At 43.6% G+C, this 19,444-nt stretch overlaps 1 protein-coding gene across 5 annotated transcripts in view; it reads right to left on the reverse strand.

Annotated features, from left to right (window-relative positions):
- Positions 1 to 19,444, reverse strand: part of ACTN1 (actinin alpha 1) — a 95,387-nt gene that overhangs the window by 40,623 nt on the left and 35,320 nt on the right. For 3 of the 5 annotated variants that reach the window (XM_063948002.1, XM_063948001.1, XM_063948003.1), the window contains exons 8-9: positions 3,252 to 3,344; positions 1,984 to 2,214 (exon numbers count right to left, since the gene is read on the reverse strand). In XM_063948002.1, coding sequence (XP_063804072.1) covers positions 1,984 to 2,214; positions 3,252 to 3,344 — 324 coding nt within the window. Of the gene's footprint in view, positions 1 to 1,983; positions 2,215 to 3,251; positions 3,345 to 10,105; positions 10,192 to 19,444 lie in introns of all 5 variants that reach the window. The other 2 variants (XM_063948005.1, XM_063948004.1) reach the window with 1 other exon arrangement.

Genomic DNA, 19,444 nt, shown 5'->3' on the forward strand with positions numbered 1-19,444 from the left:
AGCAACCAATCAGATTCCAGGTATTATCTTCAAGAATGTTCTAGATAAATGAGAAGTAGAATCTGATTGGTTGCTATGGGCAACATCCCATCTTAAATAGAACTCACATCTTAGTAAATTTACCCCTATAAAGGGACCAAAGCAGTATGCGTACAACATCTAGGTACTGATTACCTATTAAACAGAACTTCTGCAGAACATTTGAACATGGAACTTAGCAAAATATTTCAGATTTGAAATCACATTATTTTTATAGATTGCAGAAACCCTCAGGGGTCCAAAATGGACAACAAATCTATATAAAGGACTTATTTAAGAGCACCCAAATGCTCTCATCTCCTATTACTCTTACCTATTCTACTCCAATGACATTTTAATTAATTATTTGGTCATGCGAGAGATCACAGCTTAATTAAAAAAACTTAATACCAAGCCATCCACAGCCAAACCATGTAGCAGACCAAGCAATCTGTTTTCTAGAGTTTTTTAATCTTCAAAACCATTATGGAAACAAAATGTTTCATAAATCCACTGACAGGAATGTGTATTTCTAAAGGCGGACTGCGTCCAACTCCCATCAATGATAGAGGTGTCTATAGGCTACATGGGGCATGGAAACAGATACTGCATAACAACTGAGTGATGTTGAATATAGACCTCTATATTGATGCTACAAAAGGCATATGAGTCTAGGCATGCAAATGTCACACTTACAAGATCTAACTTATTATGGGTCTGGGACTCCAGGTCGACAACAAAAAGGTCGACACACCTTAGGTCGCCGCCAATTGGTCGACACACCTTAGGTCGACATGGACAAAGAGTCGACATGAGTTTATGTTTTTTTTGTGTCATTTTCTTCGTAGAGTGACGGGGAACCCCAATTAGTGCACCGCGTCCCCTCGCAATGCTTCGGGCATGGTGCCTTCGCTCCGCTCCACTCGGCACAGATTACCGTTCCAATCGTAGTCCACGTGGATCGTTAAGTATGAAAAGGTTCCAAAAAAGAAAAAAAATTGTGAAAAACTGATGTCGACCTTTTTCCATGTCGACCTTGTTCCTGTCGACCTTTTGTCCACGTTGACCTTTTGTCCATGTCGACCTAAGGTGCGTCGACCAATTGGCGTCGACCTAAGGTGTGTCGACCTTTTTGTTGTCAACCTGGAGTCCGGATACCCTTATTATACAGTACCTAAAATAAGAAATGTTCTGTCAGAAATGTTTTGCCCCTTAAACTAATGTGCAGGAAAAATGGTTTAATTATCATTGATCTAAACCACTATTTCCTAACTCCCAGCTGATGACTTAGAATGTAAGCTCTCACGAGCAGGGTCCTAATCCCTCATGTGCTTTTATGTCTCTTACTTGACCGATCTTCTTTTAGATTTAGCTATGCTTATTTACCCTTCACTTGTCCTGTATTGTATTTAATTGTAAGTCACTGTCTTCTTGTTTTATATATTTATGTACTCTGTAATTGAGCGCTGCGAATCCTATGTGGCGCCTTATAAATAAATGATAATAATGACTTCTAGAAAAGGGAAATCACAGACAGAGATGTAAGTGAAAACCGACAATGTATTATGTGATCTGTATGCTTCTGACAATGTGTTACATGGATAATGGATACAGTAAAACTTTAAATTCTATATATATGGATACCAAAAAGAAATAGTAGTGCACACCTAGCAGTCCAGGGGAAGCAGAGGTATTTCCTGATAAAATTATGTGTTAATTACATTATTTTCTAAATTAGTGTGATTACTTATTGAAATAATATTGATCCATATTGATGGGATCTATAAATAAGTGCATCATTATTTTCTCGTCTATCTTCTAATGTTAGAGACGCACATAGTAAAAGATAAAGGTGTCGGAAGCTGCCAGACATAGGTGTATGATATACTCAAATTACGATTTCCATGACAACTGGATATTTTTATCTATAACAAGGAACCCGCAGCGCATAAGGATTGGGCTTACCGAGACCATCTTTCCCTCAGAGGGCATGAATGCTGGCCGGTTGCTAAGTCTTAGTTTAGTCTGAAGAGTGTTAAAGTTGATTTCTAGTTGACACTTTTCTTGGACCTTAGGTGGCTTGTGTAGGCGCCTATAATCTCTGAAGTCCTCCAGCTTCTGTTGCATGGCTTGCATGGTATTCTCAGGTGCACGGTTCTCCAGCCAAGGTATAGTCCGTTTGATCCATTCTAACAGCTAGCAGAACACAGACACAATCACAAATCAACCGATCAATATTAGAAATACATCATCCACAAAACATTGTTGCTGCTCAATCGCTGAATCTCTGCATTAAGAAGACCTGCAAGTGCCATTTTTTGGCTCTTCATTGTAATTTAGCTATGTGGTAAATTCATAAGGGGCAATAAGCTATATTTTGAATGTTTGTGCAATATATGTTGTTTATTTCCAATATCTGTAGTCCTTTTTCTAGAAAGCCGGCAGAAGCTTGTCTATTACTTACCATTAGTATAGCCTATCTAATCATGTGATATTTTGATATTGTTACTATTTTATATGGGCACTACACTACCCTCTATCATGTAATGTGTTGCTTCATTTCATTTCTGCTTTTATACTGTAGTTTGCACTTTTTTAAGGGGGTATTATACGGTCAGTTCATCAATTTCATTTTTGTTAAGATTTTAAATTAGCTGAACCTCTTAGAATGTAAAATGTATTAATATATTACTGTCTCATTAAACCACTCATTATTAGTAGTGCAAGGGAGGGTTCAATGCATCAGCAAAAGGTTACGGGGTTACAGTTTGTAGCCAAGCCCTCTAACGCTGAGTACACAATGGCCTAGATATCGAGCGTTCTATCGAACGACCGATATATTGCTGGCCCGTCAGCCAGTGTGTACCAACGATATGTCTGTGAACGCAGTCGTTCACAGACATATCGCGTCGGTCCTGCAGCACACACGATGACCAAAATCTACAGATATATTGGTGCATCGTTCTGTGTATATGGGCAGTCAGCCGACCGCCCGTACACATGCTGCAGCAGCCGGCGGTGATTGACTGCTAAACTGGCCGGATGCATGTAAATGCCCGCCCAGTTTGTGACGTCAGTCACGGCGGATTGGGAAGTGTGTATGCACAACACACTGCCCGATCCGGCTATAGATATATCCGAAGATCCATTGATCTGCAGATATAGCTACCAGTGTGTACCCAGCTTAACACTACAAGAGTTAACCTTTTGCTGTCTTTTGTTGCAACACGTACATCACTCGCCAGTTTTTCATAGTCTTCCATAAGTTGCTCATTCTCCTGATTGACAGCTAGAACTTTGCAGATCCGATTGGCTGCAGTCTCCGCCTGCATAGGAGAGGGGAGAGAGAAGCTGGTTACATTTGAATGACGATGGCAAAACAGAACTTGCTCCAGATTGCACACTTTACAGGCAGCTTACAAGCCAAAAACGTTAGAATTAATACATGTAAGTAAGGCAATCTCAGATGAGGACAATGTTGCTTTTACTTTTTGTTTCCTAACATTTGTTTTTCTCACTGGGACCAGTTTGATACCTTAGAAAACATCCCAATATTGTGCTTACTTGGACTTATCAACCAAACCAGTTCCGATTGGGATCCGAAGCAATAAAATATTGGAACATATTAAAATGAAATGCAAGCAATTATTTTGGGCACGGTATAGATGATCTACAGTAATTAGATAGTCAGTCATTAGGCTGACCGGGTCAAAAGATCGACATGGAAAAGCTAGACGGGTACAAAAGGAAGACATGGAAATAGTCGACACAAAAAGATCAACAGGTCAACATGTGTTTTACAAGTGTGTGTCATTTTCTCTGTTTCACGATATGTGACCACAATTACTGCAAAAGTAGACGCTTCGGGCAAAGGACTATTCCCAGTCATAGTCCGCGTGGCTGGTAAATCAAAGAAAAGAAGAAAAAAATATGTTGAAAGCACCAAACAAACTTGTGTCGACGATTGTTATGTCGATTTTAGGCACTGTCTGCCTTTTCTCCATGTCGACCTATTGACTGTCTATCTAGACAGTGTAGATCTATCATCTGGATACTATTATTTTAATTATCTAATAAACTGATCTTCTTTTAAATATCTTTAAGGCAACAGTTCCAGGCTCATTACAGGGCTGGCCATATTAAATGTGGCTTAAATCACATGTACTCAATTCTGATTATGCATAAGGTGGTCTGAGCTTATATTGTTCTTCACTTTATCACAATAAATACTGCAATTCTTCAATAGGCAATCTCCATTCCTTGTAATGTAATGCTCGCACGATTAGGAAAGTGTTATTTCAACGCAACAGCTATAAAGCAAGCCAGTTAGAAATTGCCAAAACACACTGCAAGGGTTTAATAATAAGGTTACAGTTTTATTAATCTAGTCACTCAACCTTTACTATATCAGTATTTTCACAGAACACAGACTGCAAACCCCATGCAAATTTTGGTTAGGATTATATCCAGATATCTTATATGTAAAGGAAGACAATTAGCAACCACAAAGTCTGCCGGAACTGATCCTATACCTTTAACACTTGGAAGTGGTGACAGAAAAACAGAGATGATCAACTGCCTGCAAACAGTATGAGAAACTGTATGTAAGCTTCATCAGAGAACAATTCAAAGTGAAAAGTGATTAATGATAAGTTATTTTACCTAACCATGGGGGTGATTCCGAGTTGTTCGCTCGCTAGCTGCTTTTAGCATCATTGCACACGCTAAGCCGCCGCCCTCTGGGAATGTATCTTAGCTTAGCAGAATTGCGAACGAAAGATTAGCAGAATTGCGAATAGAAATTTCTTAGCAGTTTCTGAGCAGCTCCAGACTTACTCAGCCATTGCGACCAGCTCAGTCCTTTTCGTTCCTGGTTTGACGTCACAAACACGCCCAGCGTTTGCCCAACCACTCCCCCGTTTCTCCAGCCACTCCTGCGTTTTGCAACTCGAACGCCTGCGTTTTTCCGCACACTCCCATAAAACTGGCAGTTTCTGCCCAGAAACACCCACTTCCTGTCAATCACACTACGATCAGCACAGCGATGAAAAAGCTTCGTTATGCCGTGAGTAAAATACCTAACTTTTGTGTAAAATAACTAAGCGCATGCGCTCTGCGAACCTTGCGCATGCGACTAATCGCAGTATAGCGAAAATCAGCAACGAGCGAACAACTCGGAATGACCCCCCATGTTTTGCCTTGAAAATGTAACAAAGCCTAGGATATGGTGGATACTATGACAAAATGAACAAACATGTTGTAACCTTCTACGTTTTCTTGCACACACACACGATATACAGTATAGCAGAGAGCCTGACGCAATGAGATAAATGTGTTTATTTGCACAAATGTAGGGAAATGTCTAAATCTTTGCAATTCAAGATGCACATCCACTTCCCAGCCTTGGAAACTGCTGTATGGTGCTGCTTGTAGCTATATTTGGGAGCTAGCAGGGTCCAGAATATAGGCACTGTGCAATAGTTAAAATGTAATTAAAGCCCAACCTACATCAACTTCAAGATTCATGATTTCCCCTTTTCACTTTCTCTCATACAATATTGCCCAGCTTACCTTCACCTTAAATTACATATATTACACGATTCACTATTATGTGCTCTTACTACCATGGCAAAGTGTGCCAAGAAAAAAAGAGTGTACTTACATATGTGTCCTCTTACATCCTTGTTGCAGTCATGCTAAAAAGTCTTCAAGTCGTGCCATGACGTGGCGGCAGTCGGTAGTGCCGATCGTCTTTATTTGAGAAAATGTGCCTTAATCGCAAAATAATGCAATAGGACGCACAAGCAGATCCTGCTGATTAAGAGGATATGCGGCATGCCTATTTTCTGTGTGTGACTACGGCTGTATCTGCATCCGAAATGAGACGTTACAGTGTTTTCCAGAAAAACACTGTAGCATAGCATTTTGTATGCAAATACAGTAGCAGTCACACAAAGAATATAGGCATGCCGCATATCATTTCATCAACATGACCTGCTCGTGTGTACTATTGCATTACATTGAGACTAAGATGCATTTTCCCAGAAAAAAAAACCTAAAAAAAGACCCTCATCGCTACCGAGTAACATGGCACTCGCACGTTATGTGGAACGCAACTTATAGCGCACGAAGCAAAGATGTAAGAGGCCATATCTGTAGCAAAGCTCAAATGCAAAATACAACACGTGTCCTGCTGATGGCATAGGGAGAAGGTTGGGTTCCTGCAGCTACATCTAGCTAGAGTAATCAAGTCTTATGTGGAAAGGAAAGGCTGTGCACTTGCTGTAAGATGGGAAAACATCACTAAGTGCAGGTTTTAAAGGTCTAGTGGCTTATTTTAATAATCATGTCCCGTATATGGAACTCTACACTCATGAGGCACAAAACGAGGCACAAATAGGAGGACCATACAAATCTGCTCAATCCCCCTCCAACTGCCACTTTGTATTGAGGATAACGGTGTTTTTTTATTACTAAGCTGCCTTCACATACATATTAGTTCAGGCAAAAACACCCTCAGTGATGCTACTAGGGAAATGATATGGACTTGATCTGCATGTCAGCATTTCTCAGGTTGATACTGATGAAATGTTAACAATGGGCGAAGTGGATGTACCGGTGGTAAATAAACTAATCCTAACGTCGCAGGTTGCGGCTCATGTTGTAAAACTGCGGTTGCGGTGGTATGTATGTCCCTATCCCTAATACTTACCATAATGTCGACATTTTACAAAATGTCAGCATTTCCCTTGGCAACATTTGCGATATCGACATTGTGTACATATTGACATTTTACAACTGTCAACATCATAACATTCTACAATTACTGCCGAAGTGCATGTCAACATTATGACAGCCGACATGCTGAATACATCCTTGTTTAGCTCTATTGAGGTTATCATAATTTTTAAATAAATATTTCTTAAATAGATCATACCATTGTTTATTTTTTATTTTCGTTAACAGTGTTTTTCTACATCTGCAGAGACAGGCCTGACAGAGCGGTCCGTGTACCCCTACAGCTCTGGAACAGCATCACTGGGGCAGCACAGTATCACTCAATTGCTAAGCAACGTCATTTTGGTAAACTGCACAGATAAAGAAATAGCATTGTCACTGTAAATGTGCTTATTCCAGTGAATGGTATCATAAAGACCTTTACTAGGGAAGTGGTGGGGATCCGGGAGGGTTCACAGCTCTTGGGGTAGTCAGGGAAAACAGTCTAAACATCGAGCGACTTAACAGGCAAGTAGATGAATTTTATATTATACGATAGAGCCACACTGCAGCGTGTTCAAAGGCTGACCTCCTGACCATGCACTATGCAGCCCATAAGCGGATTTAGGTGTGAGGGCGCCCCTAGGCCCAACAATGACGGCTAACCCCACCTGCCTAATTTTATTTTTATTGATTGGTTATAATCCCTCATTTTGATGAAGCAGCCAAGTGCCACCCCCCCAAACAAGTGCTGCCCCTAGGCATGTGCCTTATATGCCTAATGGAAAATTTGCCACTGATGCAGCCGACAGCGGTTTCTACTTCGCAATACACAAAAAAGGTGCAACTTTATTTAATAAAAATATATCTTACTAACCTAACAAGTATTTAAAATAGGAATGACTTTCTTAATGCATAAAAGCATACATAGGTAGCGGTAATGGTGGAAATGTGGATCCATGTAGAAGGAATAAGAAGGGATTTATTCCCCCTTACTATAATTATTACTACTTGACACACGCCAGCAGAATACAGCACGGCTATTTTCTACAAAATAACCTCTGTCAATATGGGGAAAACAACCCTATTTTATCTTTCATTCTGAAGACACTTTGCTGCTGCTCCTTGTGGGCTACATGCATGGTAACCTGTATGGAGAACATACGTACAGTAATGAATGCTTACTTTTAATTCACACAGGACTGTGCAGGACCAAAATGTATTATTACATGCAGGAAACCGTTACGGCATAACACGGAATATGAATTGTGAGAAGAACTATGACACACGCAGAGAACAAAAACGGTTTCACTCAACATGTGTGAATACACTGATGGCAAATACACACATTGTGCATTACTCAGACAGGTTGAGTATCCTTTATCCAAAATGCTTGGGACCAGAAGTAATTTGGATATCGGATTTTTCCGTATTTTGGAATAATTGCATATCATAATGAGATATCATGGCGATGGGACCCAAATCTAAGCACAGAATGCATTTATGTTTCATATACACCTTATACACACAGCCTGAAGGTCATTTTAGCAAATATTTTTAATAACTTTTTGCATTAAACAAAGTGTGTGTACATTCACACTATTCATTTATGTTTCATATACACCTTATACACACAGCCTGAAGCTCTTATAATACATTATTTTTAATAACTTTGTGTATTAAACAAAGTTTGTGTACATTGAGCCATCAGAAAACAAAAGGTTTCACTATCTCACTCAAAAAATTCCGTATTTCGGAATATTTGGATATGGGATACTCAACCTGTACTGTGAGCTAAGGTGAGAAACTTAAAAAAAAAAAAGTTACATTTTGCCTCCTTGATAGGGAACACTCAATGCAGCCGCCGGACAATTTAAATGAACTGCCAATCACATTCCATGTACACAGTTGAAAGAAGAAAATCCATTACTTAATATTCATGTAAATGTTCTAAAGATCTGAAATACACGTTTCACTGCAGGTTTAGAATATGGATAGACAAGACAACTACTTACATTGCTACAAGTTAAGTTCACTTTAGGAGGCCACTAACCTACTCTCATTGTGTTTGCGACAAAAGACGCAATTGCAAACCGCATGTAAAAAAGCGTAGCCACTATGATACGCGCTTGATGGTGTCTTCAGCATAAGCGACCAGCAGACTGCGCATGCTCCAAGCTACCTCTGAGATGCCAATCGCAGTGAGGATTTCATCAAAGAGCAGCTTGCGAGGCCAAAGAAACTGCGCACGCTTCGCAGGCCTTGGCCTCTCGCCACTCCCGGAAAACAGAGGCATCACGTCCCCGTTTTCAGCAAGGCCCCCCCCTTTCCCTGAACGCATCTACCTATTACTGCAATTATTAGGAAACAGTGCGTTGGATCGTTTACACGTTCCAACCTGAATGAGGAACATAGTACTCAAGTACAGGAATAGCCGCAGTTGTATTATATTGAGGGAGAGGAGGAGCAGCAATAGCCGTCATTTGCCTTTAGAATCTACTAGTAAACATCCATATGAGTGTGGTTTTATTGGTTCATTTATTTTCCTCTTTCCTTGAGAGAAAATGAGAATCCGAATACACCCTTAGTTCTGCAATAGATTAGTTATGGATATGGAACAGGGTAGTTAATCTAAAGCAGGAACAATGCAGGAAGAGAGGAAAACAGTTCATCTTGATGGCTACATCAGAGTACTCTAGCTCATTATAACTGTAACATCCATGTAACTCAATTAAGGCCATTGTATCAATGATATATTTTATATTCTATATAAAAAACTGTTTCACATCAGAGTGCGTAGCAATTGGTCAGATTATTAATCACCGAGAACATTTATATCTCAGGCCTTATAAATACAACCAGTAGGAAAGTCACAATTGTATCCTATAGATCAGGCTTGGCTAACCTTTGTCTCTCCGACTGTTGCAGAACTACTAGTCCCAGCATATCTGCCGGAATAATTCAGATCCAATTGTCTGAGTGATCAGAAAGATTCTGTAACAACTCTGTATTATTCAGGCTCTAAGAGACAGGCTGAGGTCACAAAACATAAGTCTGTTAAAAACAGAAGGAAAAACGGCATGTTGGGACTAGTAGTTCCACAGCAAATAGTGAGTCACCGATTGTCTACCTCTACTACAGATAACAGTGACCACATAGGTCTCTTTGACTGTCACACAATTTGATTGGAAGATACACCAATGTACGAGTGAGTGACACACAGAAGGTAGAACACTTAAATGGCAAGTGACCAATGATGAAGAGAGTGCACATATGCGCCTCGGCATTCATTCAATGAGACACGACATAAGGTCTTTGGCTGCGGGTGCAAGCTTCTGTAGAGGATATTTAATTACGCGTTATATCTCACCTTCTGAGCACCTGAGAAGGCGTGGTAATAACATGACACATAGGTCATTAAAGCTTTCATATCCGGCCTTAGCGTCCCTATAATATCTGTACAGGAAAGGAAAAGAAAAGGTTTGAAAGGATAAAAGCAGAGAGCATAGCGTAAGAACAGTCATATGGAATGAGGAGGAGAGCAGAGCCAAAAATGAAAAGGGTTCCCAGCATGCACTGCAGGAATAACCATCTCAAGGGTCTTATTGCCAGGACAGAGAAGACGGAAAAATAGCACTAAAATACAGTAATACATTAATAATAACGGATTTCATATACATACACACAAATTTTCACTACAGGGTTTCAAATATCAAGATAAATAGAAAGTAAATTGCATGATATAAATAATGGTTTCTTGTCACTTCTACTGTTAATACCTATATCTTCCTCTGCATGCCTGTGTGTAATGTCAGCTGCTCACTACCCTCTTGCTCGCCAGCCCAAGTACCAAGAACACAGTCAATACAAGGAACACATGCAAGTGGACAGATTGGAGAAGTCTGTCCATACAGAGCATCCATCTCTCTCCCAGCACTAAAAAGGCCTGTAAAGAATTGCACAGACAGAAGTGATCTGCAGCCAGTTCCCTACATACTAATCTGGTGCCTCTGACTGAATTATCGCTGATCCCAGACACTGCAATATTTGCCAACTGCCCGATATTGCAGCCAGTATAATATAGAATGAAGTAGGTGCATCTAACGTATAATAGCCTGGAAACAGAATATTAAATCCTGGATTAACAGCCAACAACAAGATAAAAGGACATCAGGAAAAAGGCAGGTAAAATGTGCCCACTGCTGTAACAAGTATAGGGTTTAATTAAAGAACAACAAAATAAATGTGAAAGATATAAATTAGGCTCATTTACACTGTACTTGAGCATTACAGGGGAGGCAATAAAGCTAAAGTCTGTATCTTTTCCATTCTTTGTATTGGTGCATGCAAGGTGCAGGCCTTATGTAATTCCTGCACAGGTTATCAAGTCAAGCTCTGCAAGGATAGAGCCACCGTTTTTATCTCTGTACTAAAACGCACGGTCAACCTGCAACAATGGTGTTTTATAATGTCACTCATTTGTAGCAAGAAAAGCATAGTGTACTTAGGGGTCTACTTACTAAGCCTTTAATGGAGATAAAGTGGGCGGAGATAAGGAACCAACCAACCAGCTCCTAGCTGTCATTTTTCAAACTGAGGGGCAGATGTATTAACCTGGAGAAGGCATAAGGAAGTGATAAACCAGTGATATGTGCAAGGTGATAAAGGCACCAGCCAATCAGCTCCAATATGTAAATTAACAGTTAGGATCTGATTGGCTGGCACCTTTATCACCTTGCACATAGCATTGGTTTATCACTTCCTTATGCCTTCTCCACGTTAATACATCTGCCCCACAGTCTCTGACATGGCAGTTAGGAGCTGATTGTCTGGCACTCTATCTCCATCCACTTTATCTCCAAGGCTTAGCACATAGATCCCTTAAGATCTTCTAACTGCAAACATTAAAAACAGAATTAAAACAAAAATTTTTTCCCCCCATTACATTGAAAGAGCTAGAGCTAGGGCCAAGATCCTCACACCTGATGCATCTAATCTTCCATTTGACTGTGAAACGGCCTTCCATTCATTGTTGTGTATGACTATCGGATCTCCAAAACTGCATGTTCCACGCCAGCCTTGCGAGTGATCCAACAAATCTACATGGGGGTGTGGCCTAGTGACACCGGTTATGCTATGAGCCTGGCAGAGCCTCTGTTCAAAGGGGTGGCCGTTCAAAATGGGATCCCATCAAAACTCCCTACACCTGCATGCAGTCTGTAAAGTTAGATAACACAACTCTCATTTTCTATAGGTATATATATTTCCCATGTGAGGCACTAATAACATAAGAACATCTTTAATGAACAAATGTTTGGTCAAAGTTTCCTTTGTGCTTTCTTCTGTTGTACAGACATAAAGAGGACACATTTACTGTATATACAGAAAACAAAGAGACCACACAACTAATTCCAAGAACAACCCGACTAATGTTCAAATGAGCTAATGAGACTGAAAACAAGAAGGGGTGACATCTCACTGAGCATGGAAAACCAAGTAGTAACACAATAAGTATGTTTCTATGTATTATAGTAGGTAACGGGTAGATGACAACATATCTTCTATATCGATGCTGTATAGATTAAGTAGGACTGCATGGTTTGGGAATCACCTCACGCGAGTAAAGGTGGATATGTAAAGACTGTTGGAGTGATAAGAGTTGCCCTGTGCTTCTGGGACCTAGAAAAACGCTCAGTTGTTGATGCCTATGGAGAACTCTGGGGTCCATACACATCATTGGTTAGTGATTGCTAAGTAGCAATAATGATACCACTAAATTTCAGACTGTGTGATACTACATTTTTTACCTGAGATATAGAACATGGTACTGTTGTATGAAATCTACAGCACAACCACTTGCTGACCATTTGAATATGCCACACACAATATGGGCTTGTTAATTCAAATACAAACCAAGGCCATCCAATGACACTAAGGTGTATATTTACGGGTTCACTACGATATGCCGGCGGTCGGGCTCCCGGCGACCAGCATACCGGGGCCAGGAGCCCGACCGCCGGCTTACCGACAGTGTGGCGAGCGCAAATGAGCCCCTTGCGAGCTCGCTGCGCTCGCCACGCTACGGGCACGGTGGCGCGCCACACTATTTTATTCTCCCTCCAGGGGGGTCGTGGACCCCCACAAGGGAGAATAAGTGTCGGTATGCCGGCTGTCGGGATTCCGGCACCGGTATACTGTGCGCCGGGATCCCGTCAGTCGGCATACAGAAGACCACCCATATTTACTGAAGTGTAACAAATCATATTCTCGCTACTATCTTGTAGAAGTTGCTAAATAAATAATAAGAATTTACTTACCGATAATTCTATTTCTCATAGTCCGTAGTGGATGCTGGGGACTCCGAAAGGACCATGGGGAATAGCGGCTCCGCAGGAGACTGGGCACAAAAGTAAAAAGCTTTAGGACTACCTGGTGTGCACTGGCTCCTCCCCCTATGACCCTCCTCCAAGCCTCAGTTAGGATACTGTGCCCGGACGAGCGTACACAATAAGGAAGGATTTTGAATCCCGGGTAAGACTCTTACCAGCCACACCAATCACAACGTACAACTTGTGATCTGAACCCAGTTAACAGCATGATAACAGAAGGAGCCTCTGAAAAGATGGCTCACAACAACAATAACCCGATTTTTGTAACAATAACTATGTACAAGTAATGCAGACAATCCGCACTTGGGATGGGCGCCCAGCATCCACTACGGCAGGCATGTCCAAACTGCGGCCCTCCAGCTGTTGTGAAACTACATATCCCAGCATGCCCTGACACAGTTTTGCTGTCAGAGAATGCTAAAGCTGTGTCAGGGAATGCTGGGATGTGTACTTTCCCAACAGCTGGAGTGCCGCAGTTTGGACATGCCTGCACTACGGACTATGAGAAATAGAATTATCGATAAGTAAATTCTTATTTTCTCTAACGTCCTAGTGGATGCTGGGGACTCCGAAAGGACCATGGGGATTATACCAAAGCTCCCAAACGGGCGGGAGAGTGCGGATGACTCTGCAGCACCGAATGAGAGAACTCCAGGTCCTCCTCAGCCAGGGTATCACATTTGTAGAATTTAGCAAACGTGTTTGCCCCTGACCAAGTAGCTGCTCGGCAAAGTTGTAAAGCCGAGACCCCTCGGGCAGCCGCCCAAGATGAGCCCACTTTCCTTGTGGAATGGGCTTTTACAGATTTTGGCTGTGGCAGGCCTGCCACAGAATGTGCAAGCTGAATTGTACTACAAATCCAACGAGCAATAGTCTGCTTAGAAGCAGGAGCACCCAGGATAAACAGCGAGTCAGATTTTCTGACTCCAGCCGTCCTGGAAACATATATTTTCAGGGCCCTGACTACGTCCAGTAACTTGGAATCCTCCAAGTCCCTAGTAGCCGCAGGCACCACAATAGGCTGGTTTAAGTGAAATGCTGAAACCACCTTAGGGAGAAATTGAGGACGAGTCCTCAATTCTGCCCTGTCCGTATGAAAAATTAGGTAAGGGCTTTTATAGGATAAAGCCGCCAATTCTGAAACACGCCTGGCTGAAGCCAGGGCTAACAGCATTACCACTTTCCATGTGAGATATTTTAAGTCCACAGTGGTGAGTGGTTCAAACCAATGTGATTTTAGGAACCCCAAAACTACATTGAGATCCCAAGGTGCCACTGGAGGCACAAAAGGAGGCTGTATATGCAGTACTCCCTTGACAAACGTCTGAACTTCAGGAACAGAAGCTAGTTCTTTTTGGAAGAATATTGACAGGGCCGAAATTTGAACCTTAATGGACCCTAATTTTAGGCCCATAGACAGTCCTGTTTGCAGGAAATGCAGGAATCGACCCAGTTGAAATTCCTCTGTAGGGGCCTTCCTGGCCTCGCACCACGCAACATATTTTCGCCAAATACGGTGATAATGTTGTACGGTCACATCCTTCCTGGCTTTGATCAGCGTAGGGATGACTTCATCCGGAATGCCTTTTTCCTTTAGGATCCGGCGTTCAACCGCCATGCCGTCAAACGCAGCCGCGGTAAGTCTTGGAACAGACATGGTCCCTGCTGGAGCAGGTCCTTTCTTAGAGGTAGAGGCCACGGGTCTTCCGTGAGCATCTCTTGAATTTCCGGGTACCAAGTCCTTCTTGGCCAATCCGGAGCCACGAGTATAGTCTTTACTCCTCTCCTTCTTATGATTCTCAGTACTTTTGGTATGAGAGGAAGAGGAGGGAACACATACACTGACTGGTACACCCACGGTGTTACCAGAGCGTCCACAGCTATTGCCTGAGGGTCCCTTGACCTGGCGCAATATCTGTCCAGTTTTTTGTTGAGGCGGGACGCCATCATGTCCACCTTTGGTTTTTCCCAACGGTTCACAATCATGTGGAAGACTTCTGGGTGAAGTCCCCACTCCCCCGGGTGAAGATCGTGTCTGCTGAGGAAGTCTGCTTCCCAGTTGTCCACTCCCGGAATGAACACTGCTGACAGTGCTATCACATGATTCTCCGCCCAGCGAAGAATCCTTGCCACTTCCATCATTGCCCTCTTGCTTCTTGTGCCGCCCTGTCTGTTTACGTGGGCGACTGCCGTGATGTTGTCCGACTGGATCAACACCGGCTGACCCTGAAGCAGAGGTCTTGCCTGACTTAGGGCATTGTAAATGGCCCTTAGTTCCAGGATATTTATGTGAAGTGACGTTTCCATGCTTGACCACAAGCCCTGGAAATTTCTTCCCTGTGTGACTGCTCCCCAGCCTCTCAGGCTGGCATCCGTGGTCACCAGGACCCAATCCTGAATGCCGAATCTGCGGCCCTCTAGGAGATGAGCACTCTGTAACCACCACAGGAGAGACACCCTTGTCCTTGGAGACAGGGTTATCCGCTGATGCATTTGAAGATGCGATCCGGACCATTTGTCCAGCAGATCCCACTGAAAAGTTCTTGCGTGGAATCTGCCGAATGGAATCGCTTCGTAAGAAGCCACCATCTTTCCCAGGACCCTTGTGCATTGGTGTACTGACACTTGGCCTGGTCTTAGGAGGTTCCTGACTAGGTCGGATAACTCCTTGGCTTTCTCCTCCGGGAGAAACACCTTTTTCTGTACTGTGTCCAGAATCATCCCTAGGAACAGCAGACGTGTCGTCGGAATCAGCTGCGATTTTGGAATATTTAGAATCCATCCGTGCTGTCGTAGTACTACTTGAGATAGTGCTACTCCGACCTCTAACTGTTCTCTGGACCTTGCCCTTATCAGGAGATCGTCCAAGTAAGGGATAATTAAGACGCCTTTTCTTCGAAGAAGAATCATCATTTTGGCCATTACCTTGGTAAAGACCCGGGGTGCCGTGGACAATCCAAACGGCAGCGTCTGAAACTGATAGTGACAGTTCTGTACCACAAACCTGAGGTACCCTTGGTGAGAAGGGCAAATTTGGACATGGAGGTAAGCATCCTTGTTGTCCAGAGACACCATATAGTCCCCTTCTTCCAGGTTCGCTATCACTGCTCTGAGTGACTCCATCTTGAACTTGAACCTTTTTATGTAAGTGTTCAAGGATTTCAGATTTAAAATGGGTCTCACCGAGCCGTCCGGCTTCGGTACCACAAACAGCGTGGAATAATACCCCTTTCCCTGTTGTAGGAGGGGTACCTTGATTATCACCTGCTGGGAATACAGCTTGTGAATGGCTTCAACTACCGCCTCCCTGTCGGGGGGAGACGTTGGTAAAGCAGACTTCAGGAACCGGCGAGGGGGAGACGTCTCGAATTCCAATTTGTACCCCTGAGATACTACCTGCAGGATCCAGGGGTCCACTTGCGAGTGAGCCCACTGCGCGCTGAAATTCTTGAGACGGGCCCCCACCGTGCCCGAGTCCGCTTGTAAGGCCCCAGCGTCATGCTGAGGACTTGGCAGAAGCGGGGGAGGGCTTCTGTTCGTGGGAAGAGGCTGTCTGCTGCAGTCTTTTTCCCCTTGCTCTGCCCCGGGGCAGATATGAGTGGCCTTTTGCCCGCTTGCCCTTATGGGGACGAAAGGACTGAGCCTGAAAAGACGGTATCTTTTTCTGCTGCGAGGTGACTTGGGGTAAAAAGGTGGATTTTCCAGCCGTTGCCGTGGCCACCAGGTCCGATAGACCGACACCAAATAACTCCTCCCCTTTATACGGCAATACTTCCATATGCCGTTTGGAATCCGCATCACCTGACCACTGTCGAGTCCATAATCCTCTTCTGGCAGAAATGGACATCGCACTTACTCTTGATGCCAGAGTGCAAATATCCCTCTGTGCATCTCGCATATATAGAAATGCATCCTTTAAATGCTCTATAGTCAATAATATATTGTCCCTGTCTAGGGTATCAATATTTTCAGTCAGGGAATCCGACCAAGCCACCCCAGCACTGCACATCCAGGCTGAGGCGATTGCTGGTCGCAGTATAATACCAGTATGTGTGTATATACTTTTAAGGATATTTTCCAGCTTTCTATCAGCTGGTTCCTTGAGGGCGGCCGTATCTGGGGACGGTAACGCCACTTGTTTTGATAAGCGTGTGAGCGCCTTATCTACGCTAGGGGGTGTTTCCCAACGCGCCCTAACCTCTGGCGGGAAAGGGTATAATGCCAATAACTTTTTAGAAATTAGCAGTTTTTTTTATCGGGGGAAACCCACGCTTCATCACACACCTCATTTAATTCATCTGATTCGGGAAAAACTACGGGTAGTTTTTTCACACCCCACATAATACCCTTTTTTGTGATACTTGTAGTATCAGAAATGTTCAAAACCTCCTTCATTGCCGTGATCATGTAACGTGTGGCCCTACTGAAAAATACGTTTGTTTCCTCACCGTCGACACTGGAGTCAGTGTCCGTGTCAGTGTCTGTATCGACCTGAGGTAACGGGCGTTTTATAGCCCCTGACGGTGTTTGAGACGCCTGTACAGGTATTAACTGATTTGCCGGCTGTCTCATGTCGTCAACAGTCTTTTGTAAAGTGCCGACACTATCACGTAATTCTTTCCATAAGACCATCCAGTCAGGTGTCGACTCCCTAGGGGGTGACATCACTAACACAGGCAATTGCTCCGCCTCCACATCATTTTCCTCCTCATACATGTCGATACAACGTACCGACACACAGCACACACACAGGGAATGCTCTGATAGAAGCCAGGACCCCACTAGCCCTTTGGGGAGACAGAGGGAGAGTTTGCCAGCACACACCAGAGCGCTATATATATATATATATATATACAGGGATAACCTTATATAAGTGTTTTTCCCTAATATAGCTGCTGTATATATTTATATGCCAAATTAGTGCCCCCCCTCTCTTGTTTTACCCTGTTTCTGTAGTGCAGGACTGCATGGGAGAGTCAGGGAGCCTTCCTCCAACGGAGCTGTGAGGAAAAAATGGCGCCAGTGTGCTGAGGAGATAGGCTCCGCCCCCTTCACGGCGGCCTTTCTCCCGCTTTTTAATGGAAAAATTGGTAGGGGTTAAATGCATCCATATAGCCCAGGAGCTATATGTGATGTATTTTTTGCCAAAAAAAGGTTTTTTATTGCGTCTCAGGGCGCCCCCCCCCAGCGCCCTGCACCCTCAGTGACCGGAGTGTGAAGTGTGCTGAGAGCAATGGCGCACAGCTGCGGTGCTGTGCGCTACCTTATTGAAGACAGGACGTCTTCTGCCGCCGATTTTCCGGACCTCTTCTGCTCTTCTGGCTCTGTAAGGGGGCCGGCGGCGCGGCTCCGGGACCCATCCATGGCTGGGCCTGTGATCGTCCCTCTGGAGCTAATGTCCAGTAGCCTAAGAAGCCCAATCCACTCTGCACGCAGGTGAGTTCGCTTCTTCTCCCCTTAGTCCCTCGGTGCAGTGAGCCTGTTGCCAGCAGGTCTCACTGAAAATAAAAAACCTACTTTAAACTTTTACACTAAGCAGCTCAGGAGAGCCCCTTAGCCTGCACCCGTCTCGTTCGGGCACAAAAATCTAACTGAGGCTTGGAGGAGGGTCATAGGGGGAGGAGCCAGTGCACACCAGGTAGTCCTAAAGCTTTTTACTTTTGTGCCCAGTCTCCTGCAGAGCCGCTATTCCCCATGGTCCTTTCGGAGTCCCCAGCATCCACTAGGACGTTAGAGAAATTGTATTGTACTCTGATTGGTTGCTATGGGCAACAGCTCAACTTCTAAAAACCCGCACTTTTGTAAATATGCCCCTAATAGTTATTACATATGGAGAGATTGTGGCACTTAGAGAGGACCCATTGTCTACACACATTGGAAGCCACCACTATTCATATGCCATCGCTATTCACTATGAAGATGCGGCATGGAACACTCAGCGAGTCTGATTCTAAGTTGGGAGCAAAGCAAAACAAGTAGGTAACTTTGTACCTTGAACAAACCATTTTGAAATGCAAGGGTTGCAAATACATGTATTATTTTTGCATGCAGTGTGAATACTGGCTGCTTCTGAATGTAGCCCACAAATGCCCACTGCAATTTAGATGCGAGTTTGGACATACCACAGTAGCGGATCTTGGTACGGGCACACAGGATTTTTGCCCGTGGCGCGGACTTCCGGAGGGCGCCATGGCAAGATGCGCTACTGGTGGTGCCCCCTGGTGCTGGCTGTCACTGCTGTGTGGTGCGCAATGACGTCATCATGCACCGCACGGCATTGTGGAACGGCACATAGACACTAGGAGTCATGACTGACCTCT

The sequence above is a fragment of the Pseudophryne corroboree genome, chromosome 12, assembly GCF_028390025.1.
Source record: "Pseudophryne corroboree isolate aPseCor3 chromosome 12, aPseCor3.hap2, whole genome shotgun sequence".
Lineage (NCBI taxonomy): Eukaryota > Metazoa > Chordata > Amphibia > Anura > Myobatrachidae > Pseudophryne > Pseudophryne corroboree.